At 40.9% G+C, this 27,588-nt stretch overlaps 1 protein-coding gene across 1 annotated transcript; it reads right to left on the bottom strand.

The window, feature by feature from the left end:
- Window positions 1-979: 979 nt before the first annotated feature.
- On the bottom strand, window positions 980-19,948 carry eepd1 (endonuclease/exonuclease/phosphatase family domain containing 1). The gene is made up of 7 exons (XM_084919531.1): window positions 18,789-19,948; window positions 10,633-10,684; window positions 5,819-5,929; window positions 5,159-5,293; window positions 4,697-4,835; window positions 4,386-4,580; window positions 980-1,443 (listed from the first exon to the last, which is right to left on the bottom strand). The coding sequence occupies exons 1-7, from the start codon at window positions 19,736-19,738 to the stop codon at window positions 1,253-1,255; spliced, it is 1,773 nt and encodes a 590-aa protein (XP_084775657.1). The 5' UTR covers window positions 19,739-19,948; the 3' UTR covers window positions 980-1,252.
- Window positions 19,949-27,588: the final 7,640 nt, after the last annotated feature.

Here is a 27,588-nt window from a genome sequence, read left to right as displayed (position 1 = left end):
TATACTGTATTAGTCAACCATATTCATTCTGTTATAACCAAATTAATTGGAATACATACACTTCACCTTGTATTTCATCAGTTGGTTATAATCATGATCATTTGTCACAGATTTGGTCTCCTGGTATCAGAATCATGGGACAAATTCTTTCTCCAGGTTGCCTGCAGTAACTTTTTTAATCCAGCAGCTCTCACTATTGAGCAGCACATTAATCACTTCATGAGGAGTCATCCAACCATCACTAGCGTCATCTGTGCTGTCATGGGATCACGTGATTGCTTAGAGTCAATTTCTGATCTGATTGCTGTGTAAAGTGCTTCGTCAGTAAGGTCAATAAGGTCAGTAAGACCTGAAAATAGCTCAAAGCTCATGTGGTAAAATATGCCCCACTTTGTCTTCTGTGTTACAGGGCAAAAAAAAAAAAAAAGTGGGGGGAGTGGTGCAGTGGGTTCAGGGGGCAGTGCCAGAGGAGGCTGGCCAATGCAGTTAGGGATCATCAGATCATGCCTCCCTGTGGAGGGAGAGAGGAGCTGAGAGAGAACAGCTGTGTACCAAACCAGAAAGAGCCAGGTGAGCCAGTCGGCAACAGCAGCCCAGGAAGGCGTCAGTGCACATAAACAGTGCTTTTAAAAGACCGTGTGTGCATCGTGCTGAGCAGTATAACACAAGTGTGTGTTACTTGGCTGTTTAACTTCAAAAGCAGTATTGTGAAGGTGGTTAACGACCAGTTTTAAGGGCAGCAGCAAAGCCCTATGATGTCACTGTGCCTGGCAACGTTATTCTCAGAGAAGTATGGCAGTTCACATGCACACAAGCTTCACTTATATAATTAAGCACACAGCTTTCATGAGCTCAGCAGCTGAGATTGAATCTTACTCTCCAGTGAACTATAAAAGATGAAGGACACAGCAGCGCCTGTAAAGAGATCCGGGTCATTCAGATGGTGCTCAAACTGTATCAATAAGAGTTCGTACAGACCTTGATCATCTATCAATTTATTTTTATTTTTCTATACATATATAAAATGTTTGGCACATTTCTTTTAAAATACATCATATTTTTGTCTAAACATTTGTTATGGCTTGAATATTTCTCATTTACGATTTTCCATTGATAACCTGAAACCCAAAAGGCAATCTTGGCACTTGTTCACATTCTGTAGGAAACTGCGCCACAGCAAACCGAGATAAAGCAGAATCCTGATAAGTTAAAATCTTCATGTCATTCAGTTCTGTCTTTGCTGCAGCTGATGTCACCGCTCATGTTTGGGCAGAATGTCTCCCCTGTCCACCACTGCCATACCAGGTCTGCTAAGCTCCTTAGGAGGTAGGTCTGCATAAAATTCTGCAAACACAGGGCAGTGATCAGAGGCCACACCGCCCCATGACCAGTTATCTGGGATCCAGGGGTTAGTTAAGCCTTCCCGAACTACCATGCAGTGGCCTGTCAGAACAAAGGACACAAGAACAGTCAGGAGATACTTAGAACTTCAAGTAACACAAATAATGCACCAAACTTTGATCTGATAGTAGCTTCTATAAAACTAGGATCACATTCATCATACAGTTGAAAAGTAACCATGTATCCTCTACTTTACACATAGTTTAAAATACATTTTTAAATTTATTTTGTAATTATTTTTATCTTGAGACTCAACTTAAACTTTGATTGAGTGACTTCTAGTCTAAATAACTCAGGTGCAAGTGTGGCCTCAAAGTGCTTTTAACTAGGCTCAGACTCGTCTTGGCACACTTGATAAGTTGATGATTTGACACTCAGATTAGACCAAACTTAGACTTGAAGACCTGGTTTGACTTGTCATAACTGGAGACCAAATTTTAAATTGGTTTGGTGAACTCCAGAGCACACTTAGTCTTATGTGAAGGACCTGAGAACTGACTTAACATTTAGTTTGTGTTCGGCATGAAACCTGACCTGTTTTTAACCAGACTTGAAACTAAAGTCAGCCTCGTTTTAAGACTGTTAATGAAAAACATGACTTTACTTGTTTTATATGACTAGTTTATAAACCGCTATACATTTAATCGTTAGTTGCTTGTGTGACTTTTGTTTCTTCTTTCTTTCTTTTCAATTCTTCTTCTTAAAAGGGAGTTTTTCCTTCCCACTGTTCATAGAGGCTCATCTGATTGTTAGGATTGTAAACATACAATATAAAGAACTAAACTGACCACCTGTGTAAAAGCAACGCTCGACTTGGACTTCTGTGATGACTCTATGTAGAGCCTACAGTGCAGCCTATGTGGCTGACACTGTTGCCCCTGTGTGGGCTGTACTGGACGTGTGGTTACATTTGTGCACAACATACAACACAAGGGTTTGCAGTAGCGTAGATTTAACGCAGAAGTTTATTTCTATTGTAAGTTTGGCAGTTTGTTGCTCTGGTTCAGGTGTGCCAAAAACACACAGTGCTAACTAATAACACAAGAACTACATCTAAAACTATACAGGCGTAAGTTAGCATGTTATATGTTTGAGTTCCTGATAGTTAGAAACAAAGACTAAACAAGTACGGCTTGTTTGGAAGGGTCACCAAGAGAAATCCCCATCTTTCTAAAACGCACCTCATAAAAATTGGAGCTGTGCATAATGAAAACCCTGAGTGGGCTAAAATACAAGGTTCAAAGTTCTTTATTTGCCATTCGTGCATAAACCAGCAGTCACACTGGAACTCTTGTGCAGAGCTCTGTCAGTCATAGTACGCATGTTAGAAAGAGACAGAAATAAACAAGACAGAACAAAAAATCTAAGTTGGTTTTACAAGCTACTGAATCATGGAGGTGTACTCAGCTTATTTACTTATATACAGTTATGTAAGAAAAATCAAATAAATGACAGAGAGTCAACTTGGACATTGCCACTTATCTTTAAAACTTCATATCAGTGTATCCAGACTATTTAACCTAGAGTCTTCTATCATGCCACAACTGAGCTCGATTCAGAGGATCAGACAGGAACTCTCTGATTGTTCTTTAACTCTGCAGGATCTCCATCTTCCATTTTAAAAAATTACATTATGAAAAAAATGGGTTTTTTTCACCATTTTAATATAATAACTTTCAAATATTCATTAACCCTTTCATGCATGAATTATGACAACTTTTTTTTTTAAAGTATTTTTATTCATCTTTAGGCATGAAAAAATGTTTTTTGAATTCTTTTTTTTTTTTTTTAACGTTCTTTTCAAGGATTTTTTTCCTTTAAACATGTCCAGTTAGGTGGACAACTGGCTATTTTTAGGCCTTTCTGAGAACCGGTGTGGTTATGGCATGGTCTCAAAGCACCTTGAGGGAACTGTTGTGATTTGGTGCCAGAAAAATACAATGAATTGAATTTAAAAGCATCCTTCGTCCATCCACTCAGACTTCAGAAGAGTTGCTATTCCTCCTACAGTAATGGTAAGAAAGTTATCAAACTTACAACTATCATCTAATCTCTTCACAAACTGGAAACATCACACTGGTCTTCAAACATCATGGTTTCTGTGTCTCTGCAGTCTTCATCCAGATTCTATGCAATACTTACTTTCAGGTGAAAAGAGGACTTTGGACCAACAGTCTAACAACAGGAGGGTAACATTTTTTCATTTTAGCTCAGATAATAAACTAAAAGATTTCTATATTTCAGGATTGGCTTGATATTAGGAATGTGACAGTTGTAGCCTCTTTCCTGAAGACATCTGTGCACGGTGGCTCGTGATTTGCTAAGACCAGCCTCAGCCTAGCCAAGTTCCTAAAATCAACTTTTGTCTTTTGCTTATACAGATGTTCCTACCATACTTTTAGTTTCTAGTCAACCTCTGATTAAAAAGCTTTGATATAGCTCTCTGAAATCAATCAGCCTTCTCAGCACAGCTCCTCTGTGGCTTTCCCTCCATGGAGTGTCGATATTCGTCAGCGAGACAGCTGTCCATCCAGCAGCCTTCACTGTGACTGTGTGTACTGAACTAGACCAGCTAGACTAATGTCTGAAAAGTCATTTACTCAAACTTGAAAGTCTTATACTACTACTACTACTACTACTACTTCTAATAATAATAATAATAATAATAATAATTTGAGCGAACCAACATTTAAAATAAAGCCGAAGAATTCATATCAAGTCTAACCTGATTAAATTCCAAAAAAAAAATTCCATGATATTCTAATTTCCTGAGATGCACTTGTAATGTAAACTTAGCCGATTATTGCTCTGAATTAATGAAACACGAATAAAACTGAGCTGAACTAAATAACTTGAGATGTGATGAATGCTGAATGGATTCACAGATAATTTTCCTTAATATGAAACCTGACCTTATCAAGACAACCTAAGAGAACTTTTTAATCTTAATCTGTGCAACTGTCCAAACACAACTGTACATGTACCTGAATATATCTTCTGCAGAGAACGGCTGACCCAGATGTTGTCCAAGCAGCGGGTGCCCTGTGGTGAGCAGGTGGTGATGTTGGTGAACTGAGTGGATGGTATCAGGGCACAGAATTTCTCCTTTCTCAGTGTGTCCAGCTCTGAGCTCTGAGGAGAGCAACCAAAATTGCCCAACACTAGTAGATCCTTTTCACCTGCAAAGAAAGAAACGGAAAATAGGACAAGACGGCAAAAATGACGTCAAACTTTGCGGATCTGTCTACGGCGTCTGACACATGCGGCCTCGACTGGTCCGAACTGGCAGACTAACCTTTTAGTGTTCCCTGGATGCTGGGAGGGAGGCGTTGACACTTGGCTTCATCAGAGTTTTGGTTTTTGCCACCGGACTGCTCTGGTGAAGCAGGGGCTTGCATATGGACATTCACCACCGTCAGCTCAAATGAACCGATCTAATAGAAAAAGTCAATTTTTTGACCACTTAAATTTTTATCCTGCCAAGTAAAAAGAAGAACAATACATAAAACCAAAGAAATATGCAGCAGTGCATCAACCATGTGTTAGTTCTGGAGGTTTAAGAAAGTATTCAGATCCTAAACAATTACAAATGGATATTATCTGATTGTTGGGGCGTTCTCTTCATCGTTCCAGGGTCTTATATATAAGGCTCTCTGAGAAGCTGTTGGTGGGTTTGGTGCCATATAAATAAAATTTATTGAATTGTTTTTTATAACCAAACACACATGAATTCAATGACAATAAATTATAGCCTTACTAAAAAGTGAGCCACATAGAGTGGATGGTGTACATGACTCCCATTTCCATTGACAGCAGGAGACTCCAAGACGAGGGCATCCTTCAGATCAATTCCTGAGGAGCTATCCCACAAAAAGCCAGAGTAGCTCACTCCCTGTGAACAGATGTATTAGTGTTAGATACATTTTCAAAAGTTTATTTAATTAATATAAACTTTCAAGTCAATCTTCTTACTCTACTTATGATTTAGTAAATCACAGCTATTCATATGTCAGTTACATAAACATTTGACATCATGTAGTTTACTGATGCTGATTCTTTTTAACAGTAGAGTGTAAACATGAAGGTAAACAGCTGCTGGTAATAGAGCTGGAGGGTCACTGCTATTTTTACAAAAGATCGTTTCATATTTATTCTGCATGAAAGATCAGTCTGTGCAGTAGCACTACTATAGCTTTACTGCAGTACATCTGCAACAGTTCTAGATAATAAAAGAAACTGTAGTGGTTTAGAAAAAAAGTCACAGTGTTAAAAAATGTTAAAAACTCTCGACAGGTAAATTATTCAAATCGATTTCTGGGAACTGAAAACTGAACTGATTGATCTTCGGCAAAGTTTAGACTTTGATTTACAAAACAATTTAAAGTGTCGTTGTAACAGCTGCCAATGGTAAACCCACCTTGCTGGAATGTCCGGTGGGTTTTTCCGACACAACACTTTTCCACAGCCCTCGTGGCCATTTCCACTTCTGTAAACTGGCAAGTGTTCCTTGATTTAATTCTGCACAGAACTGCAACACATAAAGACAGGTTTGCCTGTTATTATATTACTAACTAAAAAGCAAATTAACATTTTGTAAAACTCTGGAAGCAACTGGCACAAAGTATCTAAAGCAACTTGGGATTTGGTATCTTGTCCAAGGACACTGGAGCAGCCAGAGATTGAACCACCAGCCTTCGGATTAGAGATTATCTGCTCTACCTCCTGAGCTACAGCCAACCCAAATTATTATCTAATAGATAATTATTTAAATACCAACATGGCAAACAGGTAATACACACACAAAAAACATTTTAAAAGTATTAAGTATCATCTTCTACCAATCTGCTTCGATATAAATTAAAAGGACCCAGCTGGCAGGACTTGAAATTTTAAAATGAAATTAATATTTCAGATTTGAATATGAGCATTTTATATTATTTTCTCAAAGTAAGACATACGGATATCCGGACATTGAATTTAAAGTCAACTTATACTTAATGCTTGAGCAGCAGTTAATAGCAAACAATATGAAATCTTATTTTAAACCACTCAAACCGGCGCAGTTATTAAAGCAAATGTTCAGTTGAATTATATATAAACTATCAGTCAAAAGTTTGGACACACGTTCACATTTCATGTTTTTTTTTAATGACTATTTAGATTCTCACTGAAGGCATCAAAACTATGAATGAACACGTATGGAATTGTGTAGTAAATAAAAAAGTGAAATAATTCAAAACACGTTTTATATTTTAGATTCTCCAAAGTAGCCACTCTTTGCTTTGATGCTGCTTTGCACCCTCTCGGCATTCTCTCCATGAGCTTCATGAGGTCGTCACCTGAAATGGTTTCCAACAGTCTTGAAGGAGTCCCAGAGATGCTGAGCTCTTGTTGGTCCTCCATCTCATCCCAAACCATCTCCACTGGGTTTAGGTGACTGTGGAGGCCAGACCATCAGGTGCAGCACTCCATCTCTCCTTCTTGGTCACAGAGCCCTCACACAGCCTGGAGGTGTGTTTGGGGTCATTGTCCTGTTGAAGAATAAATGATGGGATGTGGCTGCAGGATGCTGTGGTAGCCATGCTGGTTCAGTCTGCCTTCAGTTTTGAATAAATCCCCAACAGTGTCAGCAGCAAAGCCCCCCCACACCATCACACCTCCTCCTCCAGGCTTCACAGTGGGAACCATGCATGTAGAGACCATCGTTCACCGTTCTGTGTCGCACAAACACACAACAGGTGGAACCAAAGATCTCAGCTGTGGACTCATCAGACCAAAGCACAGATGGTCTGATGTCCACTCCTCGTGTTTCTTGGCCCAAACAAATCTCTTCTGCTTGTTGCTTTTCCTTAGTCGTGTTTCTCAGCAGCTATTTGACCATAAAGGCCTGATTCACACAGTCTCCTCTGAACATGTAGAGATGTGTCTGCTACTGGAGCTCTGTGTGGCATTTATCTATGGTGGCTGTAGCTCAGGTGGCAGAGCAGGTCAGCCGAAGGTCGGTGGTTCGATCCCAGGCTGCCTCCTGGCTGCATGCCAAATATCCTTGGGCAAGATACTAACCCCATGTTTGCCTACTGGTGGTGGTCAGAGGGCCCGGTGGCGCCAGTGTCCGGCAGCCTCGCTTCTGTCAGTGCGCCCCAGGGCAGCTGTGGCTACAATGTAGCTGCCATCGCCAGTGTGTGAATGTGAGTGTGAATGGGTGAATGACTGAATGTAGTGTGAAGCGCTTTGGGGTCCTTAGGGACTAGAAAAGCGCTATACAAATGCAGGCCATTTACCATTTATCTGGGCTCTAATCTGAGGCTGGTGACTCAGATGAATGTATCCTCAGCAGCAGAGGGACTCTTGGTCTTCCTTTCCTGGGGCGTCCTCATGTCAGACAGTTTCATCGTAGTCTTGATGTTTTTTGCGACTGCACTTGGGGACAAAGCTTTAGCAATGTTGCAGACTGACTGACCTTCAGTCCTTACAGTAATGATGGGCTGTTGTTTCTCTTTACTTAGCTGATTGGTTCTCGCCATAATATGATTTTTATCAGTTGTCAAACAGAGCTGTCAGCTGTGCACCAACCTGACTGCTGCACAACACAACTGATGGTCCCAACCCCATTAACTCTTTCACGCACAGTGGTCACTACAGTGGGCAGCTATTCAAAGGCTGTTTTCTTGTATTTGCGTCAGTGTTGATGGTATGATGAAAGGTGATGTTGTCCACATAAGTTAACATGTAAAAAACTTTTTTTTAAGTACATGTATAAAAGAAAGTTCAAAAATCTTTTTTCATGCCTAAAGATGAATAAAAATCCTGATCGAGGTTGTCAGAATTCCTGCATGAGAGGGCGAGAAACTCCACAAATGAACCCTGACAGGCACACCTGTGAAGTGAAACCATTTCAGGTGACTACATCATGAAGCTTATTGAGAGAAGGCCGAAGGTTTGCAGCGCTGTCAACAAAGCAAGATTTGTCAGATTCGTCAAAGCATTACTTTGACAAATCTACAATATAAGACATATTTAGAGTTATTTATCATTTTTTTCTTTGCTACATAATTCCATATATCTTTCTTCATAAATGTGATGTCTTCAGTTTGTATCTATGATGTAGAAAGTAGTAAAAATTAAGAAAAACCATTAAATAAGAGGTTGTGTCCAAACTTTTGACTGGTAGTGTATAGTGCCAAGTCACAAAAATCGCCTCAAGGTGCTTTATAGTTTAAGGAAAAAGACCCTGCAGCAAAAACCTCAAACGACCCCCTTTAGCAAGCACTTGACAACAGTGGGAAGGAAAAACTCCCTATTAGCAAGAGGAAGACTCTGCCAGAACCAGGCTCAGGGAGTGGCAGCCATCTGCCGCAGCTGGTTGAGGTGATGGGAGGGAGCCAGAGATTAATAATAACAAATGATGAAATGCAGTCTGAGCAGAGTAAGCACATAGTGAGTGAAATATGTGAGTAAAGAAGCAACAATCAGTGCATCATGGGAAGCCCCCTAGCACCCCAGGCCTTCTGCAGAGTAGCTAGGGGAGGAGTCATTGCTGGATCGCTGGAGTTCAACTATATGTCTTATCAAATAGGAACGTTTTAAGCCTAATCTTAAAAGCAGAGAGGTTTTCTGTCTCCCAAATCCAAACTGGGAGCTGGTTCCAAAGACCAGGAACCTGAAAGCTGAAGGCTCTGCTTCTACTTTTAAATATCCTCGCAACCACAGCTTGATTTAGACCTCTGTTGGAAAGCCACATTCAAACTTGCATAATAACCAGAAGTTCCTTTTATCACTATACCACAACCTTCCATGGCATTCAAGCCCTTGTGATGTGTGTCGATCTGTTATATAGGTGGTTTTGGTATAGGATGGCGTTTCAGTTAAAGCGCGAGTTACGACGTAGATTTCCTGAAGAAGTATAATTTACACGTAAGCCAGTATCCCTAGAGTGAAGTGCTCGATTGGAGTGACACGGTACTACGAAGTCTCTTAGATAAAATGGAGTCTGATTATTCATGACAGGATTAGTTAATTTATTCATTTTTAATGATCACCTCAGTGGTCACAAGGTACTATAAGATCTTTAAGATATGACTTTAGATAAGCGGAAGAAAATGGCTATAATTTATTGATTTGTTATTCAAAATCTTTATTCATTAAAGTCGTTCATGTGTGTCACGTGACTACATTCTGAATGATACCCGGCACAATGTGCCAGACTTTTCAGTAACAATTTATTAATTATTCAGATGTTAATCTGTTATATTTTAATAACACATGAGCATCTTCTATAGTAACGCTGTAGTATAGTTAAACTTAACATTAGTTTATTATTTTAAAGTTTTTTTCTTCCTTTTCTATTTGGAGTTTAATGTGTAATATTTATAACACACGATGTGAGGTGCTGCCCAGTTAAGTGACATGAAGAATGTGATTAATGGTTTCAGAGTTTTTAAATATTGTTTATTAAACGGTTCTCAAACGTAAGTTGACGTCTGAGTGTTTCTTAGTTTTAGACTAGTCAGTTATGTGGTCTAATTTATTTCCCTCGTTTAGTCAACTAAGAAAATAGTTGCCAGAAACATCCCAAGTAAATACATCTGCCCCCTTACTGTGACCAGCCCAGAGAAACGGGACATCGCTCCTCTGTCAGCTGTGACAAAAGAACAAAAACACAAGCCAAATGTACACAGAGCGGACCAAGCCAACAGACTCCTTCCAAGACAGGAGTGAAAACAGTTTCCATCGGAACAATGAGCTTAAGTCAGATGATGCAAACCGTCTCCAACAATGAATTAGATCCCAGACAAGCCCCCACTTGTTACAAGTTGGCCCATAGCCAGTGACAAAGGGGGGGGACGAGACAGGATGTGTTGCTAATCGTTAATTATTCAATAAAAGGAAATATGACAAATATAAGTTACGAGAAATCAGTAATGACATGAATGAATGAATGAATGAATGAATGAATGAATGAATGAATGAATGAAATGTGCGCTAATGTTGGCAGCAGTGTGACGGAAAAAATCAACTAAAATTTGAGGGTGTCAGTCCTGGGAGCGAGAGCACAAGAGTATTTTTAACTCAGGCGTACTTAAACCACATGGAAGGCCCTACATGGCTGTAACCCAATCAACTTAACGATCCTCTCCATCACTGAAACCCTGCAGAGTATACACAAAGACAAGCTGCTGTCACATTTCTGATTCCTGCTGTAATGTATGTGTAATTCATGTTCCACTTTACCTTATCAATAGCCTCGTGCTCCAGCAGGTCTTGCACTGCCAGTAACTTGATACTGTAATAAGAGAGAGAATGCATTTTTTAAAAATGTACCTTTACACATACATCATATACATACATATGCATTATTTACCCAAATCCTCTTAAAATAAATAAATAGTTGAAAAACCTGATAGAAAGGCATGATAATGAAACCCACTGACAACAAAAGGACACTTTGGGCATTCCTCCTGTCATTACTACATGGTTTTACAGTGGTCTGAAAAAGTGATTGCCCCCTAAACACCCTTAGCAGCAACAACTGCAATCAAGTGTTTGTGTTAACTGGCAGTGAGTGTGTCACAGCGCTGTGGAGGAATTTTGGCCCACTGATCTTTCCAGAAATGGTGTAATTCAGCCACACTGAGGGTTTCAAGCAGGAGCTGCACTTTTAAGGTCATGCCACAGCATCTCAGTCACATTCATGTCAGGGCTTTGACTGGGCCAATCCAAAGTCTTCATTTTGTTTTTCTTAAGCCACTCACAGGTGGACTTGCTGATGTGTGTTGGATCATTGTCCTGCTAAAGAACCCAACTGCACTTCAGCTTCAGGTCACAATAGATGGACAGACATTGTTTTGGTAGAATTCATGGTTCCGTTTACCACAGAAAGTCTGAGTCCTGAGGCAGGAAAACAGCCCCAGACCATCACTCCACCACCACCGCCATATTTTACTGTTGGTATGATGCTCCATTTCGGAAATGTTGTCTTACTTTTACACCAGATGTAATGTGACATTTCCAAACAGTTCAACGTTCGTCTCATCAGTCCACAGAGTGTTTCCCCAAAAGTCTTGGAGATCATCACAATGTTTTCTGGCAAAACTGGGATCAGCCTTTATGTTCCTTTTGCTCAGCAGTGGTTCTCGTCTTGGAACTCGCCATGTAGGCCATTGTTGCCCAGCCTCTTTCTTATGGTGGAGTCATGAACACTGACCTTAACTGACACGACTGAGGCCTGCAGCTCCTTGGATGTTGATCTAGGATCTTTTGTGACCTCCTGGGGTCATTTTGGTCAGACACTCTTTGGAAGGTTCACTACCTTCCATGTTTTCGATTTCATTTGTGGATAATGGCTCACGAGAGCCTTTGAGTTTGGATTTTTTCCCCTAATAGACTAATAAACACCCTCATTTTGAAACTGCATTTTGTGTTTACTTCTTATCTTTGCCTAATATTTAGGTTTATTTGATGACCTTGAAACATTTATGTGTGACAAACATACACAAAAAAAAAGAAAAAAAAGGAAATCAGGAAGGGTGCAAACACGTTTTCACACACGTTTTCATTTTTTCAGGTTACTTTGAAACTCAACCGTACTGGTTAGAGTTAATCATCAGAACACCCATTTAGTATTTGTAAATTAAAATTTATAAACTTACAATGTTTGGGAAAAATACATTTTATCAGAGCATTGAAAAATTAAAATTATTACTAGCTATGAAGTAATGTGAGGGATGACTCTGTTTTATAGAAATCTTCTAACATTAATGGAAGAAAACTTTTAGCCTTAATTAAAAGTTCTGAGCATTTCATTTCTTCTTTCTACCCTCGCACTGCATCTGCACAGCATTTATGACTTACTGGTACCAAGCAAAGCACATAGTTTTTCTAGGAGATCGTCATGTATTATGGTTGACTCAGCATAGTAAACACACAGCAAACTTAGGCCAAATTTAAAGTTTCTTTTAACAAACTGGCAGACAGCTGAGAAAATAAGACTCTTTATAGACACACTTTGGACTGTTTGAAATTCAATGTGCCAACACTGCATGAAGGAGGGGCCTTTACAGCCCAATAAATATTGAACTGTTTACTTTTCAAATGACTTCCCAGATCAACGGTCAGCATAATAAAATGCTATACATTTCTAACAGGCACTTTTACTCTGAAGATGAGCTGCTTTGCATTGCATTTTGCAACACAGGTGAGGCACTCAACATTACAGCTGCTGGCTGCTTCCTGTCAGCTGATCCTCACTGAAACCAGGGATGCACAAGCATCATAAGTAATGCAGTCAGTCAGGAGTCAGAATTGAGTTACAACACAAATCCTCTACATGTCACATGACATGGCACAATTCAGCCATGATCAGACCGCCACGTTGATTCAGTTATACAGGATTCATGTCAGACAGAGAAAAAGAGCAGAGTTCTTCTCCTTTAAAGATGGGGACCGATTCTCATCGGCAACAGTCATTTGACAACTGTGGGTAACGTGGAGAAGAGATGTGTGTGCAACACCTGGTATCTGCTCAAATGGAGCAGTTTCCAGACATTTCTGCAACAACTAGTGATGTTTTCAAAGAATCAACATAAACTGTGACTGTTATAGCAAAGATTTTCTACACGCTGTCAATACATACCAACACAAAAGGAAGAAAAGCTGCACTGAAGCTACCGTCTCAGCCATTTGTATTTGTGCTACTATAAATAAACATCACAGCTGTTTCTTCAGCACTCTCATGCTCAGTGTGCCAATTCCATCTATCCATCCACGACTACACACCAGTAGTTCCAGTTTCCACCCTCCTTTACTGGCAGTGGTCTAAATGTGGCCCTTCAAAGGATTAAGTGTATGAAGTAGCTGAGGCCCTTATAAGCATCCCCAGCAGGTCTTCTAGAGAACCCCACCTGCCTGGGTGAGGATGAAACTTAGTCCAAAATGCCCAAACACACCACCAGCCCATCCACATTTTTACATCGACTTCACTCGTTTTATTAAAAAACAACAACAACAACAACAACACAAAACAAAAAAAGAAAAGGAAAAAATAAACTTTAGTCCTTCATAATTCTGTGTGTGATTGCCAGTTTGAAGCTAGACTCCACAAACAGCCAGATGCATTAGAGACAGCGATCTGAAAGCTACTGGCTACGGCTAAACAGTCTTTGTAGGACGATGACAATAACAACACCCATCTGCATCAACTGAAGACTAAAAATAAACATTGAATAATGTGCAAATCTGGTTCCACACTTTTGGACTCTACTGATCACATGCAAATATGACACTGCAGTCTCACAGTCTTCATGCAATAGCTCCCTAAAACTCCATGCCTGTAGTCAGTCTGTCCTCAGACCACCAAGAATAAAAGCTGATTTGAGCTCCTCTGTTATTTACAGTGCGGTTGCCACAACAGGTTTGCTCAGATTGTTTTGATTTGTTACACCGGATGTCCTTCCTGATGATTCGTGTTTACTCCTGGGAATTACATTTTGCTCAGGTGTAAACTTCTACATTATGCAGCTACAACCAAAGCACCAAGAATAATAAACAACACCAGCAAAAACCCCAATGACTAAATGAATGGAAATATTTCAATAGCACCAAAGAGCAAAAACAACTAAATATAACACAATGACTCACTGTTAGTAAACTAGTATTTAACAGCTGATCAAAATATTGATTTCTTTTGTCCTAGAAACATCGCAGCAGGAAGTCCATGTTTAAAAGAATCAGCACCTCAAAGTCGTACGAACGGTCAGAATGTTTAACACAGGTCGAGGAACGGCCGCAGTCTTTCGTGCTCGCTTATCAACCAGAGATCTAGACAGAGTTGCTCATTAGAAAGCTTTAGATGTTCTCAGACCATCACTGAAAAACACAACAAGTTTAGTTAAATGTTGTTTATTGCACAGAGGTTTTTTGAATGCTCAGTTCAGATAAAATTATTAAAAAGCCTGACTAACATTTCATTGTTGAAAACAATAGCAATGTTTTTAATTCACTATTAAGTTAAATTTGCATCTCTGAGAATGCAAATAAACCCTTGTGCTCCCTGTTTTCTCCTGATTCAGTACACATGGCATAAAAACAGAGCGTCTCATGATTTAAACTCCAGCTGGGTAAGTATGTGTGGAGGTTCATGTTCCTCTTGTGCCTGCGGGGGTTTTCAATGGTACTCCAGGTTCTACTCAATTAGACTAATTGGTGTTTGATCCTGTTAATGAACCTCTGCAGGGCTCAGTCTATATAACCCTGAATACTGAAAATGTGACAAACACATCAGGGAGACACACGCACACACACGCACACACACACACACTCCATGCATACATCAAGGGCAAATCAGGGTTCAGTATCTTGCCAAAGGACGAGAGTAGAGGGATCAAACCACCTGATTGGTTAATGACCGAGGCTACCTCCTGAGCAACAGCTGCCCCAAACTAATTATGGCTATTTTTTTTTAACTTGTACGGTTTTACTTGTGTTCTTTGTTTTGTATCATGCTTTTCATTATTCTTTTAGCTGTAAAGCTTTGATCAGTGGCTGTTGTTTTAAAAAGTTTTAAAAAGCTGTTTTTTACTCGTTAGAAATAAGGAGTAAAAAACAAAACAAAAGACCACATTTTGCTGGACTCCGTTTCACTTTTCTAGCACCTGCATGTTTTTACTGCTCTGCCACCTGAGACGCTGAACAGCTTGGTGTTGATGGGATTATAGGCAGAAACTTTGTCCACAGATCCTGTTTTCAGAATAAACAGCCTGCAGTCCCACAGACAATACCTCCTTCCTCCCCTGCAGGTCTGATCGCTCTGAGAGCATGCAACGCTCCTGCTGCTTAAGATCCTGATCCTCCCATTTCCACTGGCAAGGATTCAAACCCCAACAGTCTGAGCTGCCTATTAGCCATCTCATCAGGACAACACTGGTAACTGTAAGCCACGACTCTATGGTCAAGTCTATAGAGGTAGACGAAATTAGCTGGGTTTACAGCAAGAAAAATACAGATAAGCATAAGAGTAAATGTTGCATAAAGACTCGTCAGTGTCACTCTGACAGTAGCAACCACTGATAATGTCAAACAGGACTTCATATTAGCTGCTTCAATGCAGACACAAGTAAGACACGGTGAAGCATCAGTGGCTGCATCCTTTGAGCGTCACATTTGAAGGCTGATTAAGTCACAACCAGGAGACGAAGGCTGTCCACATGGGCTCGTCCAAAAGCAACCCACAAATGCGTTCTTTTCCCGAGATTTACAGGATGCACCAGGTCCACCCTGTCCCAATATTCATTGCACATCAGTGATTGAAGGATATTTGGGGGGAAAATAGGAGCCGGTCCAAGAAACTGGTCCAGTTTCCAGGTATAAACTAATAAACGTAAGTACTGGGCTTTTATCTCACTCAAATGTCCAAAATACAAAAATAACGAAAAATCTTTCAACATTAAATTTTGAATTTTAATTCAGTCCCATATGCTTTGGATGGTTAGTTAGTTAGGTTAGCTTGCTAACAAAGCTGGGCCTGTTTGGCCCCCTCGTATATTACAGTATATCAGCAGAAGCACCTCATACCAACTGTCAGGCATGGTGGTGGAGGTGTGATGATCTGGGCTCATGTTGAGGCCACCAGACCTGGACACCTTCTAAATCAACCATGAACTCCTTTGTATCGTAAAGTGAGAGTGAAAGATGATTCCCTTCATCCCTCTTTGTTGGTTAGTTGTATGTTTGTGCACATTATCAGATAGGCAACAATCTGTCAAATACACAACTGAGGCAGCAACCACAACAAACCTAAAGTGAGAGTGTGAGAGAGCTTTAGGTCCAGGATATCAGGCAGCATTTATAATAATAGCACACTACTTTACGCATTAATTAATTCAATTACTTTTCATATAACAAAAATCATGGCGTGCCTCTGCTCATCCAGTCATTATGGATCAGGAAGTTCAAGAGAAATTAAAGGGAAGACAAAGGATCTAATATCAGTGATCTGTCTAAAGAATGCTGGGTGCACCGTCGTCAGTACTCTCGGTGAAGTGTCGACGCAGGAAGGGAAGTAGATGCATCCCAGCTGACACAATAGAACAGAACTGCCCACCTTGTTTGGGACACTGAGAGACACGGTCCATATTTCATAAATGCTTCAAAAGCAGGGAAAGAAGAATTCAACAGTAAGAAACATTGTTAACACCACATTATCAGCTTGCATGCTTTGATCCATATGAACCTTGCTATCAGGAGCTTAAGTCAGCTCTTTTCATTTCCCTATAGTCAGGATGACTGCAGCCAGCTGATTCTAACATCACATCCCTGATAGGCTGTTTGGGCCGAGAGCAGTTTGTGCAAACTTTGGTGAAAAAAAATAGAGTTCATTGAACTGTAGTAGCTGTCTGCTTTTGCCTGGAGGAAAGTCATGAAGTGTGTAAACTTAGACTGGGTCTTATGATTACTAACACAGCAGTTTGTCACTGTGCAAACATACTGAGTCTCCTTCACAGTGCCCTCCTCCTGCTGCTGTTCCTGCTCCTCACTAACAATGATCACAACACCATTACTGACTTTAGGCTGTACTTGACACAGTTTGCTCTGGAAACCACGGTGAAGCTCTATAGATGGCTTAAAGAACTTTTTTTGTAATATTAAAAAAGGGGATATCAATTAAACGCCTTACCAAACTTTAGCTTCTCATTTATCCATGAGAGAACAAAAGAAAGAGCCCAGCCACTGAGGAGATTTAAACCCTAATGCCTGATTTGCATTGCTGCTGCGCTCTGCCTATACTCTCATTTTTCACAGCCACTCGTGGTCTTCACAGGTATATACACCCAAAGTTTTTCCACAGAGTCTTATGTTTTCACTGTATGCAGACCGATGCCTGGAAAGAAAATCAGCACTGCCAAGTCTTTGGCCACGGTCCTCAGACGGAGAAGGTTGTAGTGGCCACTCTGGGTCAAGGACAAGATGGGATGAAGAGCTCAGTCATTCAAGAGCTGAATATCCCACCGGGAGGAGGCCCCGGGGCAGACACAGGACACGCTGGAGAGATTATATCTCTCGGCTGGCCTGGGAACGCATCGGTATTCCCCTGGATAAGCTGGAGGAGGTGGCAGGGCAGAGGGAGGTCTGGGCATGCTTGCTTAGGCTGCTGCCTCCACGATCCAGCCCAAGATAAGCCAAACAAAATGCATGGATGGATTTTTATTTTATTTTAGTTAATTTTCTGCTTAAAAGAACATTTTCACTGGTGGAATATGAACCACGGTCCACTGTGCTCTTTATTCATTTCACAAGTCTGACAGGGAATCTGCGAATGTGTCACCCTGCAACACAAAACTGGCTTGACCTCAATCACGAAGCCCTGATAATGTTTTTCGCCTGCTGTCTCGGGGCAGAATTTTCATGTATTTTGTATGATACATTTTCCCTTTCATATGCGTCTGATGGCTTTATAAAAAAGATGCATGATGCGAGTTTTATTCTGGACATAAAACCAGATTTAACGCTACAAAAAACTCGTCAGGTCACGATTAAGTTTGGTCTGTTAAATCCCAGATTTATGCTTTTGTAAAATCAGGTGATGACTCTGAACTTTTCTTTTTAAACAATGTTCTCTTATTTTCTTTCTGCAGTAGTTTTAATGATGTTTCCGCATTTTTGAACCCATAACAGACAAATAACACAAAGCAAAGAGCTACTTTGGTGTGCTGTAGTCTTTTCACAGTCTGGGTTTTGTGAAGTCTGAAATATGCACAACATCAGACAAACACACGTCTTTATAAGGAAACCCGAAACAAAGAGTCATCATTCCTGCACGACTGTCATTCAAATCAAATCACTATTTAGGTTTTTGCACAAGAACACTTAGGCCTGAGTGCAGTAATGTTGCGGGAGGGGTTCGTCCTGTTAAGGCTCCCGTTCAGGATTGAAAGAGTCATGAATCTGAAAATATGATGAGGTCACAGCATAATTAAACCTCAAAGAGCTTCAGCTGAGTGGTGCGGCAGTGAGTGGCTGTAGGTCTCCTTTGGTGTGTGGACGCACAGCTGACATAATGACTATCAGCACACATGCAGCTGGCTGACTGTACACTGTGTGCATTTAGTGTGATGGAAAAATTAAACTCGAGTTGTTTTGTTTATTATCTTACAAACTTCCATTCATTAAGACTGTTATTGTGATTTCGCGCGATATAAATAAAAGTGATTGAATTGAATAAAGTGAGTTATTCAGTTTGGGGGTTTCATGTAGCTTTAAAATATTTTGCCGGATCTCCGCACAGAAATCAGACACACGTCCGAGACCACTTAACCAATAAGCTTTCCTCATCTGCCCACGCTTCAGTAACCACGCGGCCTTCAGGTGTGATGAGTGTGTGTGCAGGTACTCACTCATTCTCGAGCAGGGTCATGCACACCACCTCCCTGACCCCCGGGTTGTTAGCCTTGTCGCACGAGCAGCCCTGCAGGCTCCAGGTGGCCACGCGCACTACGGACTTCCCGTCCCGGAGCCCCAGCGGGCGATCCACCTTCGGCCGCACAGAGACGATCTGGGTCGGGCCTCCAGGTGGGAGGTCCAAGTCGTCGCTGCCCAGACTAAAGGAAGAGGGGCTTGGGTGACACTTGGTGGTGCCGGGGAGCCCTGCGTTCGTGTTGGTGGAGGGTGCCCGGGAGCGCTCCACGAAAACTTGGAACCGGATTTTGTCGAGCAGCGAGCTGTTGATGTGCTTCACCTTTACCAGGTCCTCGATGCTTTTAAATGGGCCGTGCTCCGCGCGATACGAAACCACGTTCTTTGCAATCGTTTCCGTGATACCTCGAATGCTCATGAGCTGCGCCGGGGTGGCGGTGTTGACGTTCATCCCGGTGTAGAACTGAGAGTCCAAGTCTTTGCGCAGTGACGACGGAGAGTGTTGGGAAGAACTGGTCCTGCTAGAAACGCAGATTTCCAGTTTGATCACCTCCAGCTTGGTGGCCCCGACCCCGCTTACCAGCGCCAGGTCCTCCACCTTTTTAAAGCCACCGATACAGTCCCGGTACTGCACGATATTCCGCGCAACTGTGCGATTAACTCCCGGCAGAGTCATGAGCTCCTCCTCGGTAGCGATGTTAATGTTCAGCCGCTCTTGATTCACCAGAATGTGGCTGAAGTTGCAGGCGGCGCTGAATTTGCGCTTGCCGCAGCTGAAATCAGTGGGGTCTTTGGGGATGGAGCGGTGGCAACCCAGACTCCCACCCATGGCTAGGATCGGTGCAGTGGACAGGCAGAGGCCCGCGCCAGAGAGTACGTTCTGAAACACGGCGGTTACACGGCAGCATTCATTAAAGATAATATTGGACATACGCACCACCCGAGCCTGCGCTCAGCCCTGGTTCATGCCGCACACAGCAGTCCTCAGAGTCACAAGCGGCAGATCAGAGCAGGCAAACTTTGCCCTACGGTATTGCGCAGTGTGACCGCCCACGGGTCAGCCTCCACCTCACTCGCCTTTGGTCACATCAATACAAATCGTTGCTGGAGAAGTCTGTCAAGTGCTCAGCTCCACACCGGCGCACACCGGAGTACTTGTCAGACTTCAAAATAAAAGCAAGCCATCAGCGTCGCTGGTTCAAATCGATCATCAGCTCCAATGACGAGTGAACACATAAATACACAGTGTAGCAATAACCAACAGATACATTAACGCGGTTTAATAATGATTTTCTGTCACATTTAACAATTTATATTTACTCATCTTATGCATCAAAGTAATCAGATAGCCTGTTGTTCATTTACACATCATTATTCATGTAATACTGTGGGTGCCATACATTTATCGATTTTGTCTAATCAGGATTTGGCCCGATGAAATAAAACTATTAACTTGTAGTTTTACTTTTACACTGTTTACATTTAGAAATATTGTTTTGTAGTTTGAAGCCGGGAGGTTTTACTTGGCGTTTGGCGTTTATTTTGAAATGTCTGGTTTGTTGTTTCAACCGTTAACAGTAGGGGGCGTGTCTTTCTATGTGCTATCTAAATGTTTTCTGTCACTGAGGAAGAGGATCTGATAATATACATACATGTAAATTGTTTTAAGGGCTGCAGCCAAACGTAGATTTGGTTTTATTTAGGATTAATCATTTATTTTTCACCGTCGAGCTCTGCTTTTCTAAACACAGTACAGAAATGTTGCTGTTGCAGCTCAGTGCAGGATTTTTTCTTGACTTCATAATTGTATTATTTTTAAGTTATTCCAAAGCGAAATGAATATTAAATGCTGTTTTATACAAAAAGATTCTGAGAGGTGTGATGTGAAGCAGAAAGTTTTCAAGATAATTTGTGTCACAAAATTACTATTTTAACCTCCTGAGCTAACTTATGCTGGATACATTCAAGCTGTTTGTCACATACCACATCTCCAGAGTGCTCGACTCATGGTTTTCTCTCTCTCTTGTTCTCCTTAGAAAAATGATGTAACCTCCAAAATGTGACCAAATCACTAGTTTTTGAAGTTATTGGTGAGGCAGTTACAATGCAACACCCCTCTGTGTGTAGGACTTAATAATCATCATAATAATAGCAATGGTAGGATTCTGTAGTGTCTGTTATGCTTGGCTAAAATCTTTATTATTCTAGTTGAGTTGTGGCATGTATCGCCTCCAGCGCTGCACAGGGATGCAATCCTTGTACCAGATCAATCAGCTCAGTGGTGAAACAACAGTTATTATATTTTCTGGCTACTTGTTAAACCATTTTTTTCTCACCAAAATATCCCCCAAAGCTGTCCCCATTCAAGTGATTGAATGGACTCGGTCCGACTTCTGAACTAACAGAGTGGGAAAAGAAGATGAACACTTGTCGTCTTCATAATTATTGTCAGTGTTTCTTCACTTTTCTACTTGTGCAGCTTTCCATTTGCCTCTTCTCCAGCACAGCGCTCTTGTCAGGTCATCCTACTCAAACACACGAGGCATTATTAGGTGATGGAGATCTGCTGTGCTGGTCAGCCTCCCCTGACACCACACTCTGAACTTCCTTCTCCACCCCTCCCCTGCAGCTTAGCTGCAAACCACACCCCATCGCAGAGAGGAATGCCACTTTAGTGCCCAATGTTTTTGGAACCAGGCAGCACGGTGGCACGGTGGTTAGCACTGTTGCCGCACAGCAAGAAGGTCCTGAGTTCAATTCCACCATCAGGCCGGGGTCTTTCTGTGTGGAGTTTGCATGTTCTCCCCGTGTCTGCGTGGGTTCCCTCCGGGTACTCCGGCTTCCTCCCACCGTCCAAAGACATGCAGCTTGTGGGGATAGGTTAATTGGAAAATCCAAATTGCCACTAGGTGTGAATGTGCGAATGAAAGTGAGCGTGAATGGTTGTCTGTCCCTGTGTGTTGGCCCTGCGACAGTGTACCCCGCTGCTCGCCCTATGACAGCTGGGATAGGCTCCAGCGCCCCCCGTGACCCTGAAAAGGATAAGCGGAAGCGAATGGATGGATGGACTTTTGGAAGCTCTTTTTCATCTTGTGCCTAGGACTCACATTTATTCGCTTAATCCCTCTGATATGACATTTGCTTCTGATGTTATGAGACATTGGATTTACCTGACAGTTGATGAGCCCTAAATTATAGTTTGTTTCATAAATTTAAAAAACCTTACAGTCGACAGGACACAGCAGCGTACATTCATGATTAAGTGGATACTACAACATAACAGTGAGAAGTAAACATTTTTGTGTTGTGGGCCTTCTATTAAAAACTATCAACACTTCTCACAGCAGCATTACTGTACATTAATATAAAGTGTATTAAAAACAAGATATTTATTCAAATGTATAAAAACCTCTTGTAAATAAGCTGATTTGAAATTCATTCAAACACAATTATAACATGTTTGGTGTTTGGAACTGTGGTCGATCACAGAGAGCTTCTGTCACGACTGACTGTATGTTTGCCAACATCTGGGGTCGTCCTGTGTCCAAACTGACTGTATGGTCAGTTTATTGGGAGATGTCAGCTCCTGCCATGACCTCCCGTCTGCCAGCCACAGGAACACAGAGACAGACAGAGATCATTAATACAGAGAATCTTTCCCTTGGATTATATATGAACGGTCAAATAAAATTCATCACAGTTGTTTTAATTATGATTTGCCAATGCCACGATACCGCTCTTGTTCAAACTGTTTATTCACCAAATAAACAGAACAAAAATAGTCTAAAGATTTTTTTTCAAATAAAGAGGATTTCATTATCTGCAGTTTATAATGCAGGTTAAATAAAAGAGGTGCTACATCAAAAACAAATCAGTATGTCCAGAAATTATGGATACAGATCCCAAAAAGTTGATTCTGTTCATCTGGTCGTAGCGTTTTCAGTGGGAGAAACATACCTTAAGTGATCCTTTGGTTATGAATTTTCAAACAAAGTATAGCCGACTAAAGCATCTCTATCCTGAGACCAGCTGGAACTCAGGTTTTAAGCTGATTTAGCTTACTGAAAACTCGCAGCACCTCCAACAGTAGCAAATGAATCAAGTCTGTTGTCTCTAAACATCCAAACATCCATAAAATATTCAGTTTTAGTAACAAGGAAATAAACAAACCAAAAGCAGGAGCCGCTCACTGACCTAACAGCGGCGCCACGCTCACACAGGGAGGGGTAGCTGAGAAAGGACATTTTCATAAACGTGCATCTCACAAATGTCATGGTCGCCTTTTCCCACAGACACAGACCGACTGTTAAACCTGTGAAAGCTGATTTAAGGAAAGATTCCTTCTGCTTTACCCTCCAAGACAAACAGTTAATTTTGCTGTTTGGCTACAGTCTACAAACAAAGCAAGACCAAAGTCACACATCATAAAACAATGAAAATAGCAAAGCACACGAGTCTGTTATTATCCATCGTCCTAAGTAAACGTATATGAGCCCAAAGACTTAAAATAATATGTTCAAATTCAGCCATAATGACTTTTCACACATGATCATCAGAATTAAGAGTTAAATATTTAAAGAAGTCCTTTTAAAGGTGACATTGAGCTCAGTGCTTCACTGTTGCCTTTAAACATTTACATCCACACATGTGGGGGACAAAAAACAACCTTTTTAAATATAGATATGATGGACCGAGCAGCAAAGGAAACTTAGGCAAAGAAGATTTTTTATTTCACACAAAAAGGGGTAAAACACACAAAACCTAACTGAAGCTAACATAATGAAGTCCACAGAGTCCAGCTTTTGTTTGAACAAGTCAGTAAGAAAGACAAACTCAAGGCTACATACAGTCGATAAATCACTCAAATGTCTCTTTGGAAAACTGTCGTGTGACTACATCTGGACAGAGATTGATTAACACTATTTTAGGTCTGATCAGTAAATTGGCTTGTTTTAAAAGAAGTTTGTTTCTTCATTGAACGTAGATTCATTGCTGGGATGTTACTGGTTAGCAGTACACAGGAAATTAACCAGTACAAGCTGTTTTCCAGCAATACAGTTACTGTAAAATAAGCTTCAGCTGACAGTCAGAATATGATTTGAATTGAGATACATCGACAGAGGGCAGAAAGTGTGTTTATACTGAAGGCAGGCTGACGACCATCCAAATTATTCCTTTATGTTAAGTTCCCATGGAAGCTGCTCAAGAACTCCAGAAGCCCCTGGGAAGATTTTTAGTAGGAATGAATTATATATTCATTTATAACTAGTCCTGCCATAAGAAACAGCATTCAAACACCAGACAACCAGCTGGTTAGCTTCACGCTGTTCGAAGAGGCAGTGTAATATTAATAGGGTGATCTTTCATCTGGTCTCTACTTCTATGAGTAATTTATGTGTTGGTCAGCACACCGACTCTTGCGTCTGGCATAAACGATCTGATCTGCTATCATCTTCCTTTATTTTGCCCATACATCTGCAAGCAGGAGGACCTATTGGATTGACTTGTGCACTATTAAACTGAGGGAATGTTCAACACAGATGCTGTGCCTGACCTGTGGTGTCCTTGCACAGGGTATCATGTTAGGTTCAGCATCATTAGCCGAGCGCTTCACCTTATCCTTGATCTCCCACTGTTTGATCCTCTGAGCAAAATAGTCGTCCGTGTGAGTCTGTGGAAAATGTTCCACAGTTAACAAGATGGCATTCAAGGTGTCCTTCTCTGTGATGTACTGGCATGTTACCACACTAAATAACTACATGATGTCACATCCTATTCCTTAGGTTCATGGCTACCTGTCCCATGGAATTGAGGGCACTGTCCTCTGTGCTTACTGGTTTATGCACATCCAACTGTCCACTCAGGACACTGAGGCTCTTATGTGGCTATAACAGGTGTGTGGTCCCGAAACCACACAAAGACACAGTTACAGTCAATCGTCATCTGCCCAGCGTATTCCACCAACTCTCACCAGCAGCTAACATGCCACACTTCTCCCCCCGATGCCAGGATGTTGCTACATAAATAGGGGAGACATCATTAAATAGATGTTCCACACACTTCCTGTAGCACACTTCCTCACATGACTGATTTAAGCTGACACAGCAACAAGCTGCAGCCACGCTGAGTCTTCAGCCCGTGTTGAAAGTTCGGACTTCAAAGTTTACACCAGCTTTTAAATTTAATGACAGGCCACTAAATCCAGAGTTATGATAAAAATATATATAAGCCATCCTTTTTTCTAAATACTGTCGCCGTGTGTTTTGCTGTTGTTGTTGTTTTAAGCGTTTTCTAAGGACAGTGCAAAAACGCACCTCTTTCCTATTGGTGGAAAAATGTACCATGTCAACCAATTTTTAAAAAAAAAATCAACACGTGGGATTTGGTTGTTTTGGGAGAGAGACAGAGCGAGCGAGTGAGAGAGAGAGTTTTTAGATGTGGGAGATTTGTGACGTTCAGTGTGGATTGTATAGTTAGTGTGTTGTGTAGTCGTTGCTTTGTTTTGTGTGTCACTGAGGGCACTAATGAATGTCACAAAGGCACAGTGCAGTGTAAACACTGTCACCAAGTAGAAAACCAGCGGAGTGATACACCTGTTGTCAGGCCTGCAGGTTTGTCCCTGTGCTGTTCTCTGTCTTTTGGTGGAAAAACATGTTTTACTGGCACACATCATTTGTGACACCTGATTGTTCTCTCATTTTAGTTTTAGTCATATTTTTAAATGGTTGTACAAAATAAAAGAAAACGGCAGGTGTATTGGCTGCATTTTAGATCAATAGTTCTATGTTTACAAAATGTACAATTTATGTTTGCATTTCAAGTTATAAAAATAATTTAGTCAACATGTCTGTTTTTTTTACAGTAAGAAATACTACTAGGATTTTAAGTTTTTTTGCATGATTTCAGATCAGTAATATTAATACAGTATGTCAATGAAAAAAACATCTAAATTCAGACACGTGAGGTTGAGCTGAAAAGATACCAAGCAAGGCAGGAAAAAAATTAAATGAAACAATTTGAGAGTGAAATACAAATAAACTCAAAAGGAGTCAAAAATGAGCAGACCTCAGTGGGTTAATCCAACAAATCATGAAAAACTAGGTTTAAATTTTTGTTCATGACAGTGCAGATTTCTGACATTTTGTGTAATTTAAGCTGTAACAATGTGATTGTTTTCTAACAAAAAAAACAGTGAAACTTAAGTTAGACTTGCGTTTGTAAATGAAGCGCCCCATGTTGTGCAGCTTTCTGGATTTTATACTTATTGGGCTACATATTTATTTATTATACAGGCTATACAGTACATAAGATCAAAACTCACATGTTTTATGTAACTAAAGTGTGTAATTATGTGGGCTACAGACAATAATTAAGTTATAGATTATATTTATATGAAAAACGTGCATACTTACTGCATTTGAATCATTTTAACCATATGTAACCACCTGCATATGTGTGTGGAAAAAAAGGCTTTGGTTTCGCCACCCCATTTGATTTCTTTGCCACCCTAAGAAAATTTCTCTAGATCCGCCCCTGCTAATAGATGCACTGATGATTTGTAGGAATTACAGAAAGATCAACTGGAGAAAAAGAGTCTAAAAATATAAATAGTATTGAAACTAGCTGTACATAATGTTACGTCTGTGAGATGGTTATGATGGTCTTCTATAACGGTTAAAATGTTATTTGTGAAGAAATTAATAAGGTCATTACTAGTTAAAGTTCAAGGAATGCTTGGCTAAACAGAGCTCTGACTGTCAGCCTGGCAGAGCTGCAGAGAAACCTGGTTGTTCTTATTCTTTTCAATCAGTGACGAATAGTAAGCTGTGCTAGCTTTACAGAGGGCTTTTTTTTTTTAAATAGAGCAACAAACTATTTTTCCAGGCTAAATTAAGATCTTCTAAATTAGTGAGATGTCATTTCAGGCTGAATGTCATACGTCAGAACAAGAAGTAGAATGTGTTTAAAGTGGTGGGTGGGTTCTTTTACACTTTTGAGAAAAGCTAATTGAGTCTAATAAGAGATTAAATGTCATGTTGAGGCTGTCATTTCATTATCTACTGGGATGTTAAAATCACCCACAATAATTAGTTGATCTGAGCACTAAATCAGATAAACATCTGAAAAATCACAGGGACTTTAAATAAGGGCCAGTTGGATGATGTATAAGAAATAAATCTGTTAGAGTGGACAAGGTTAAGCATCTGCTTTCAAATAAATGAATAGCCTTGAAATGAAGATTGCTGCCGTTGCTGATAAGGTTTCTTAAAGGGACTCGGGCGCAGGCCAGGTTTTCCTTAGGCGAAAGACAGTGCGTTTATTTACAGTGAACAAAACACCAAGTGAATATACAATGTGCAGGGGAAAAGAGGGGTCCGGGTCTCCAGGCTCCGTGGGGAAACAGGGGTCGGAAAAGGAGTGCTCCACACTTACTGTACAAAATCCAACTCCTCTCCACTGCCGCTCCTCTTGTAGTTCAGGAAAAATCTACACACACAAAAAGGTCCGATTAGAGGAATAGTTACAAAACTCGTGGATGCAGATTCGGATTTGCAGGTTTGCAGGTTGAGTGACGCTGATAGCTCAACGATCCAGCGAAGACTAGCGTAGATCTGCCATCTTAAATAGTGTTGCAATCAGCTCGGCGACCGGTGTGGTGATGAGAGCAGGTGTGGGGGCCAGCAGCGGGAGCCCGCAATGAGCATCGCCACGGCGAAAGAGAGAGAGCCAGAGGGGGAGAGGGGGGAGGGAGAGAGCGAAAACAAAAACAAAAACAAACGT

The sequence above is a fragment of the Perissodus microlepis genome, chromosome 22 (genome assembly GCF_051167445.1).
Source record: "Perissodus microlepis isolate ML-2025 ecotype Zambia chromosome 22, ASM5116744v1, whole genome shotgun sequence".
Taxonomy (NCBI): Eukaryota; Metazoa; Chordata; class Actinopteri; order Cichliformes; family Cichlidae; genus Perissodus; species Perissodus microlepis.
This window is presented reverse-complemented; position numbering and strand designations above follow the sequence as displayed.

Coding starts and splice junctions, on each gene's coding strand:
- eepd1 (XM_084919531.1), bottom strand. CDS start 19,738: ATGTCCAATATTATCTTTAATGAATGCTGCCGTGTAACCGCCGTGTTT. Junction 4,836..5,158: donor TCTATGTGGCTCACTTTTTA/GTAAGGCTATAA, acceptor TTTTTCTATTAG/ATCGGTTCATTTGAGCTGAC. Junction 4,581..4,696: donor CATCCAGGGAACACTAAAAG/GTTAGTCTGCCA, acceptor CTTTCTTTGCAG/GTGAAAAGGATCTACTAGTG.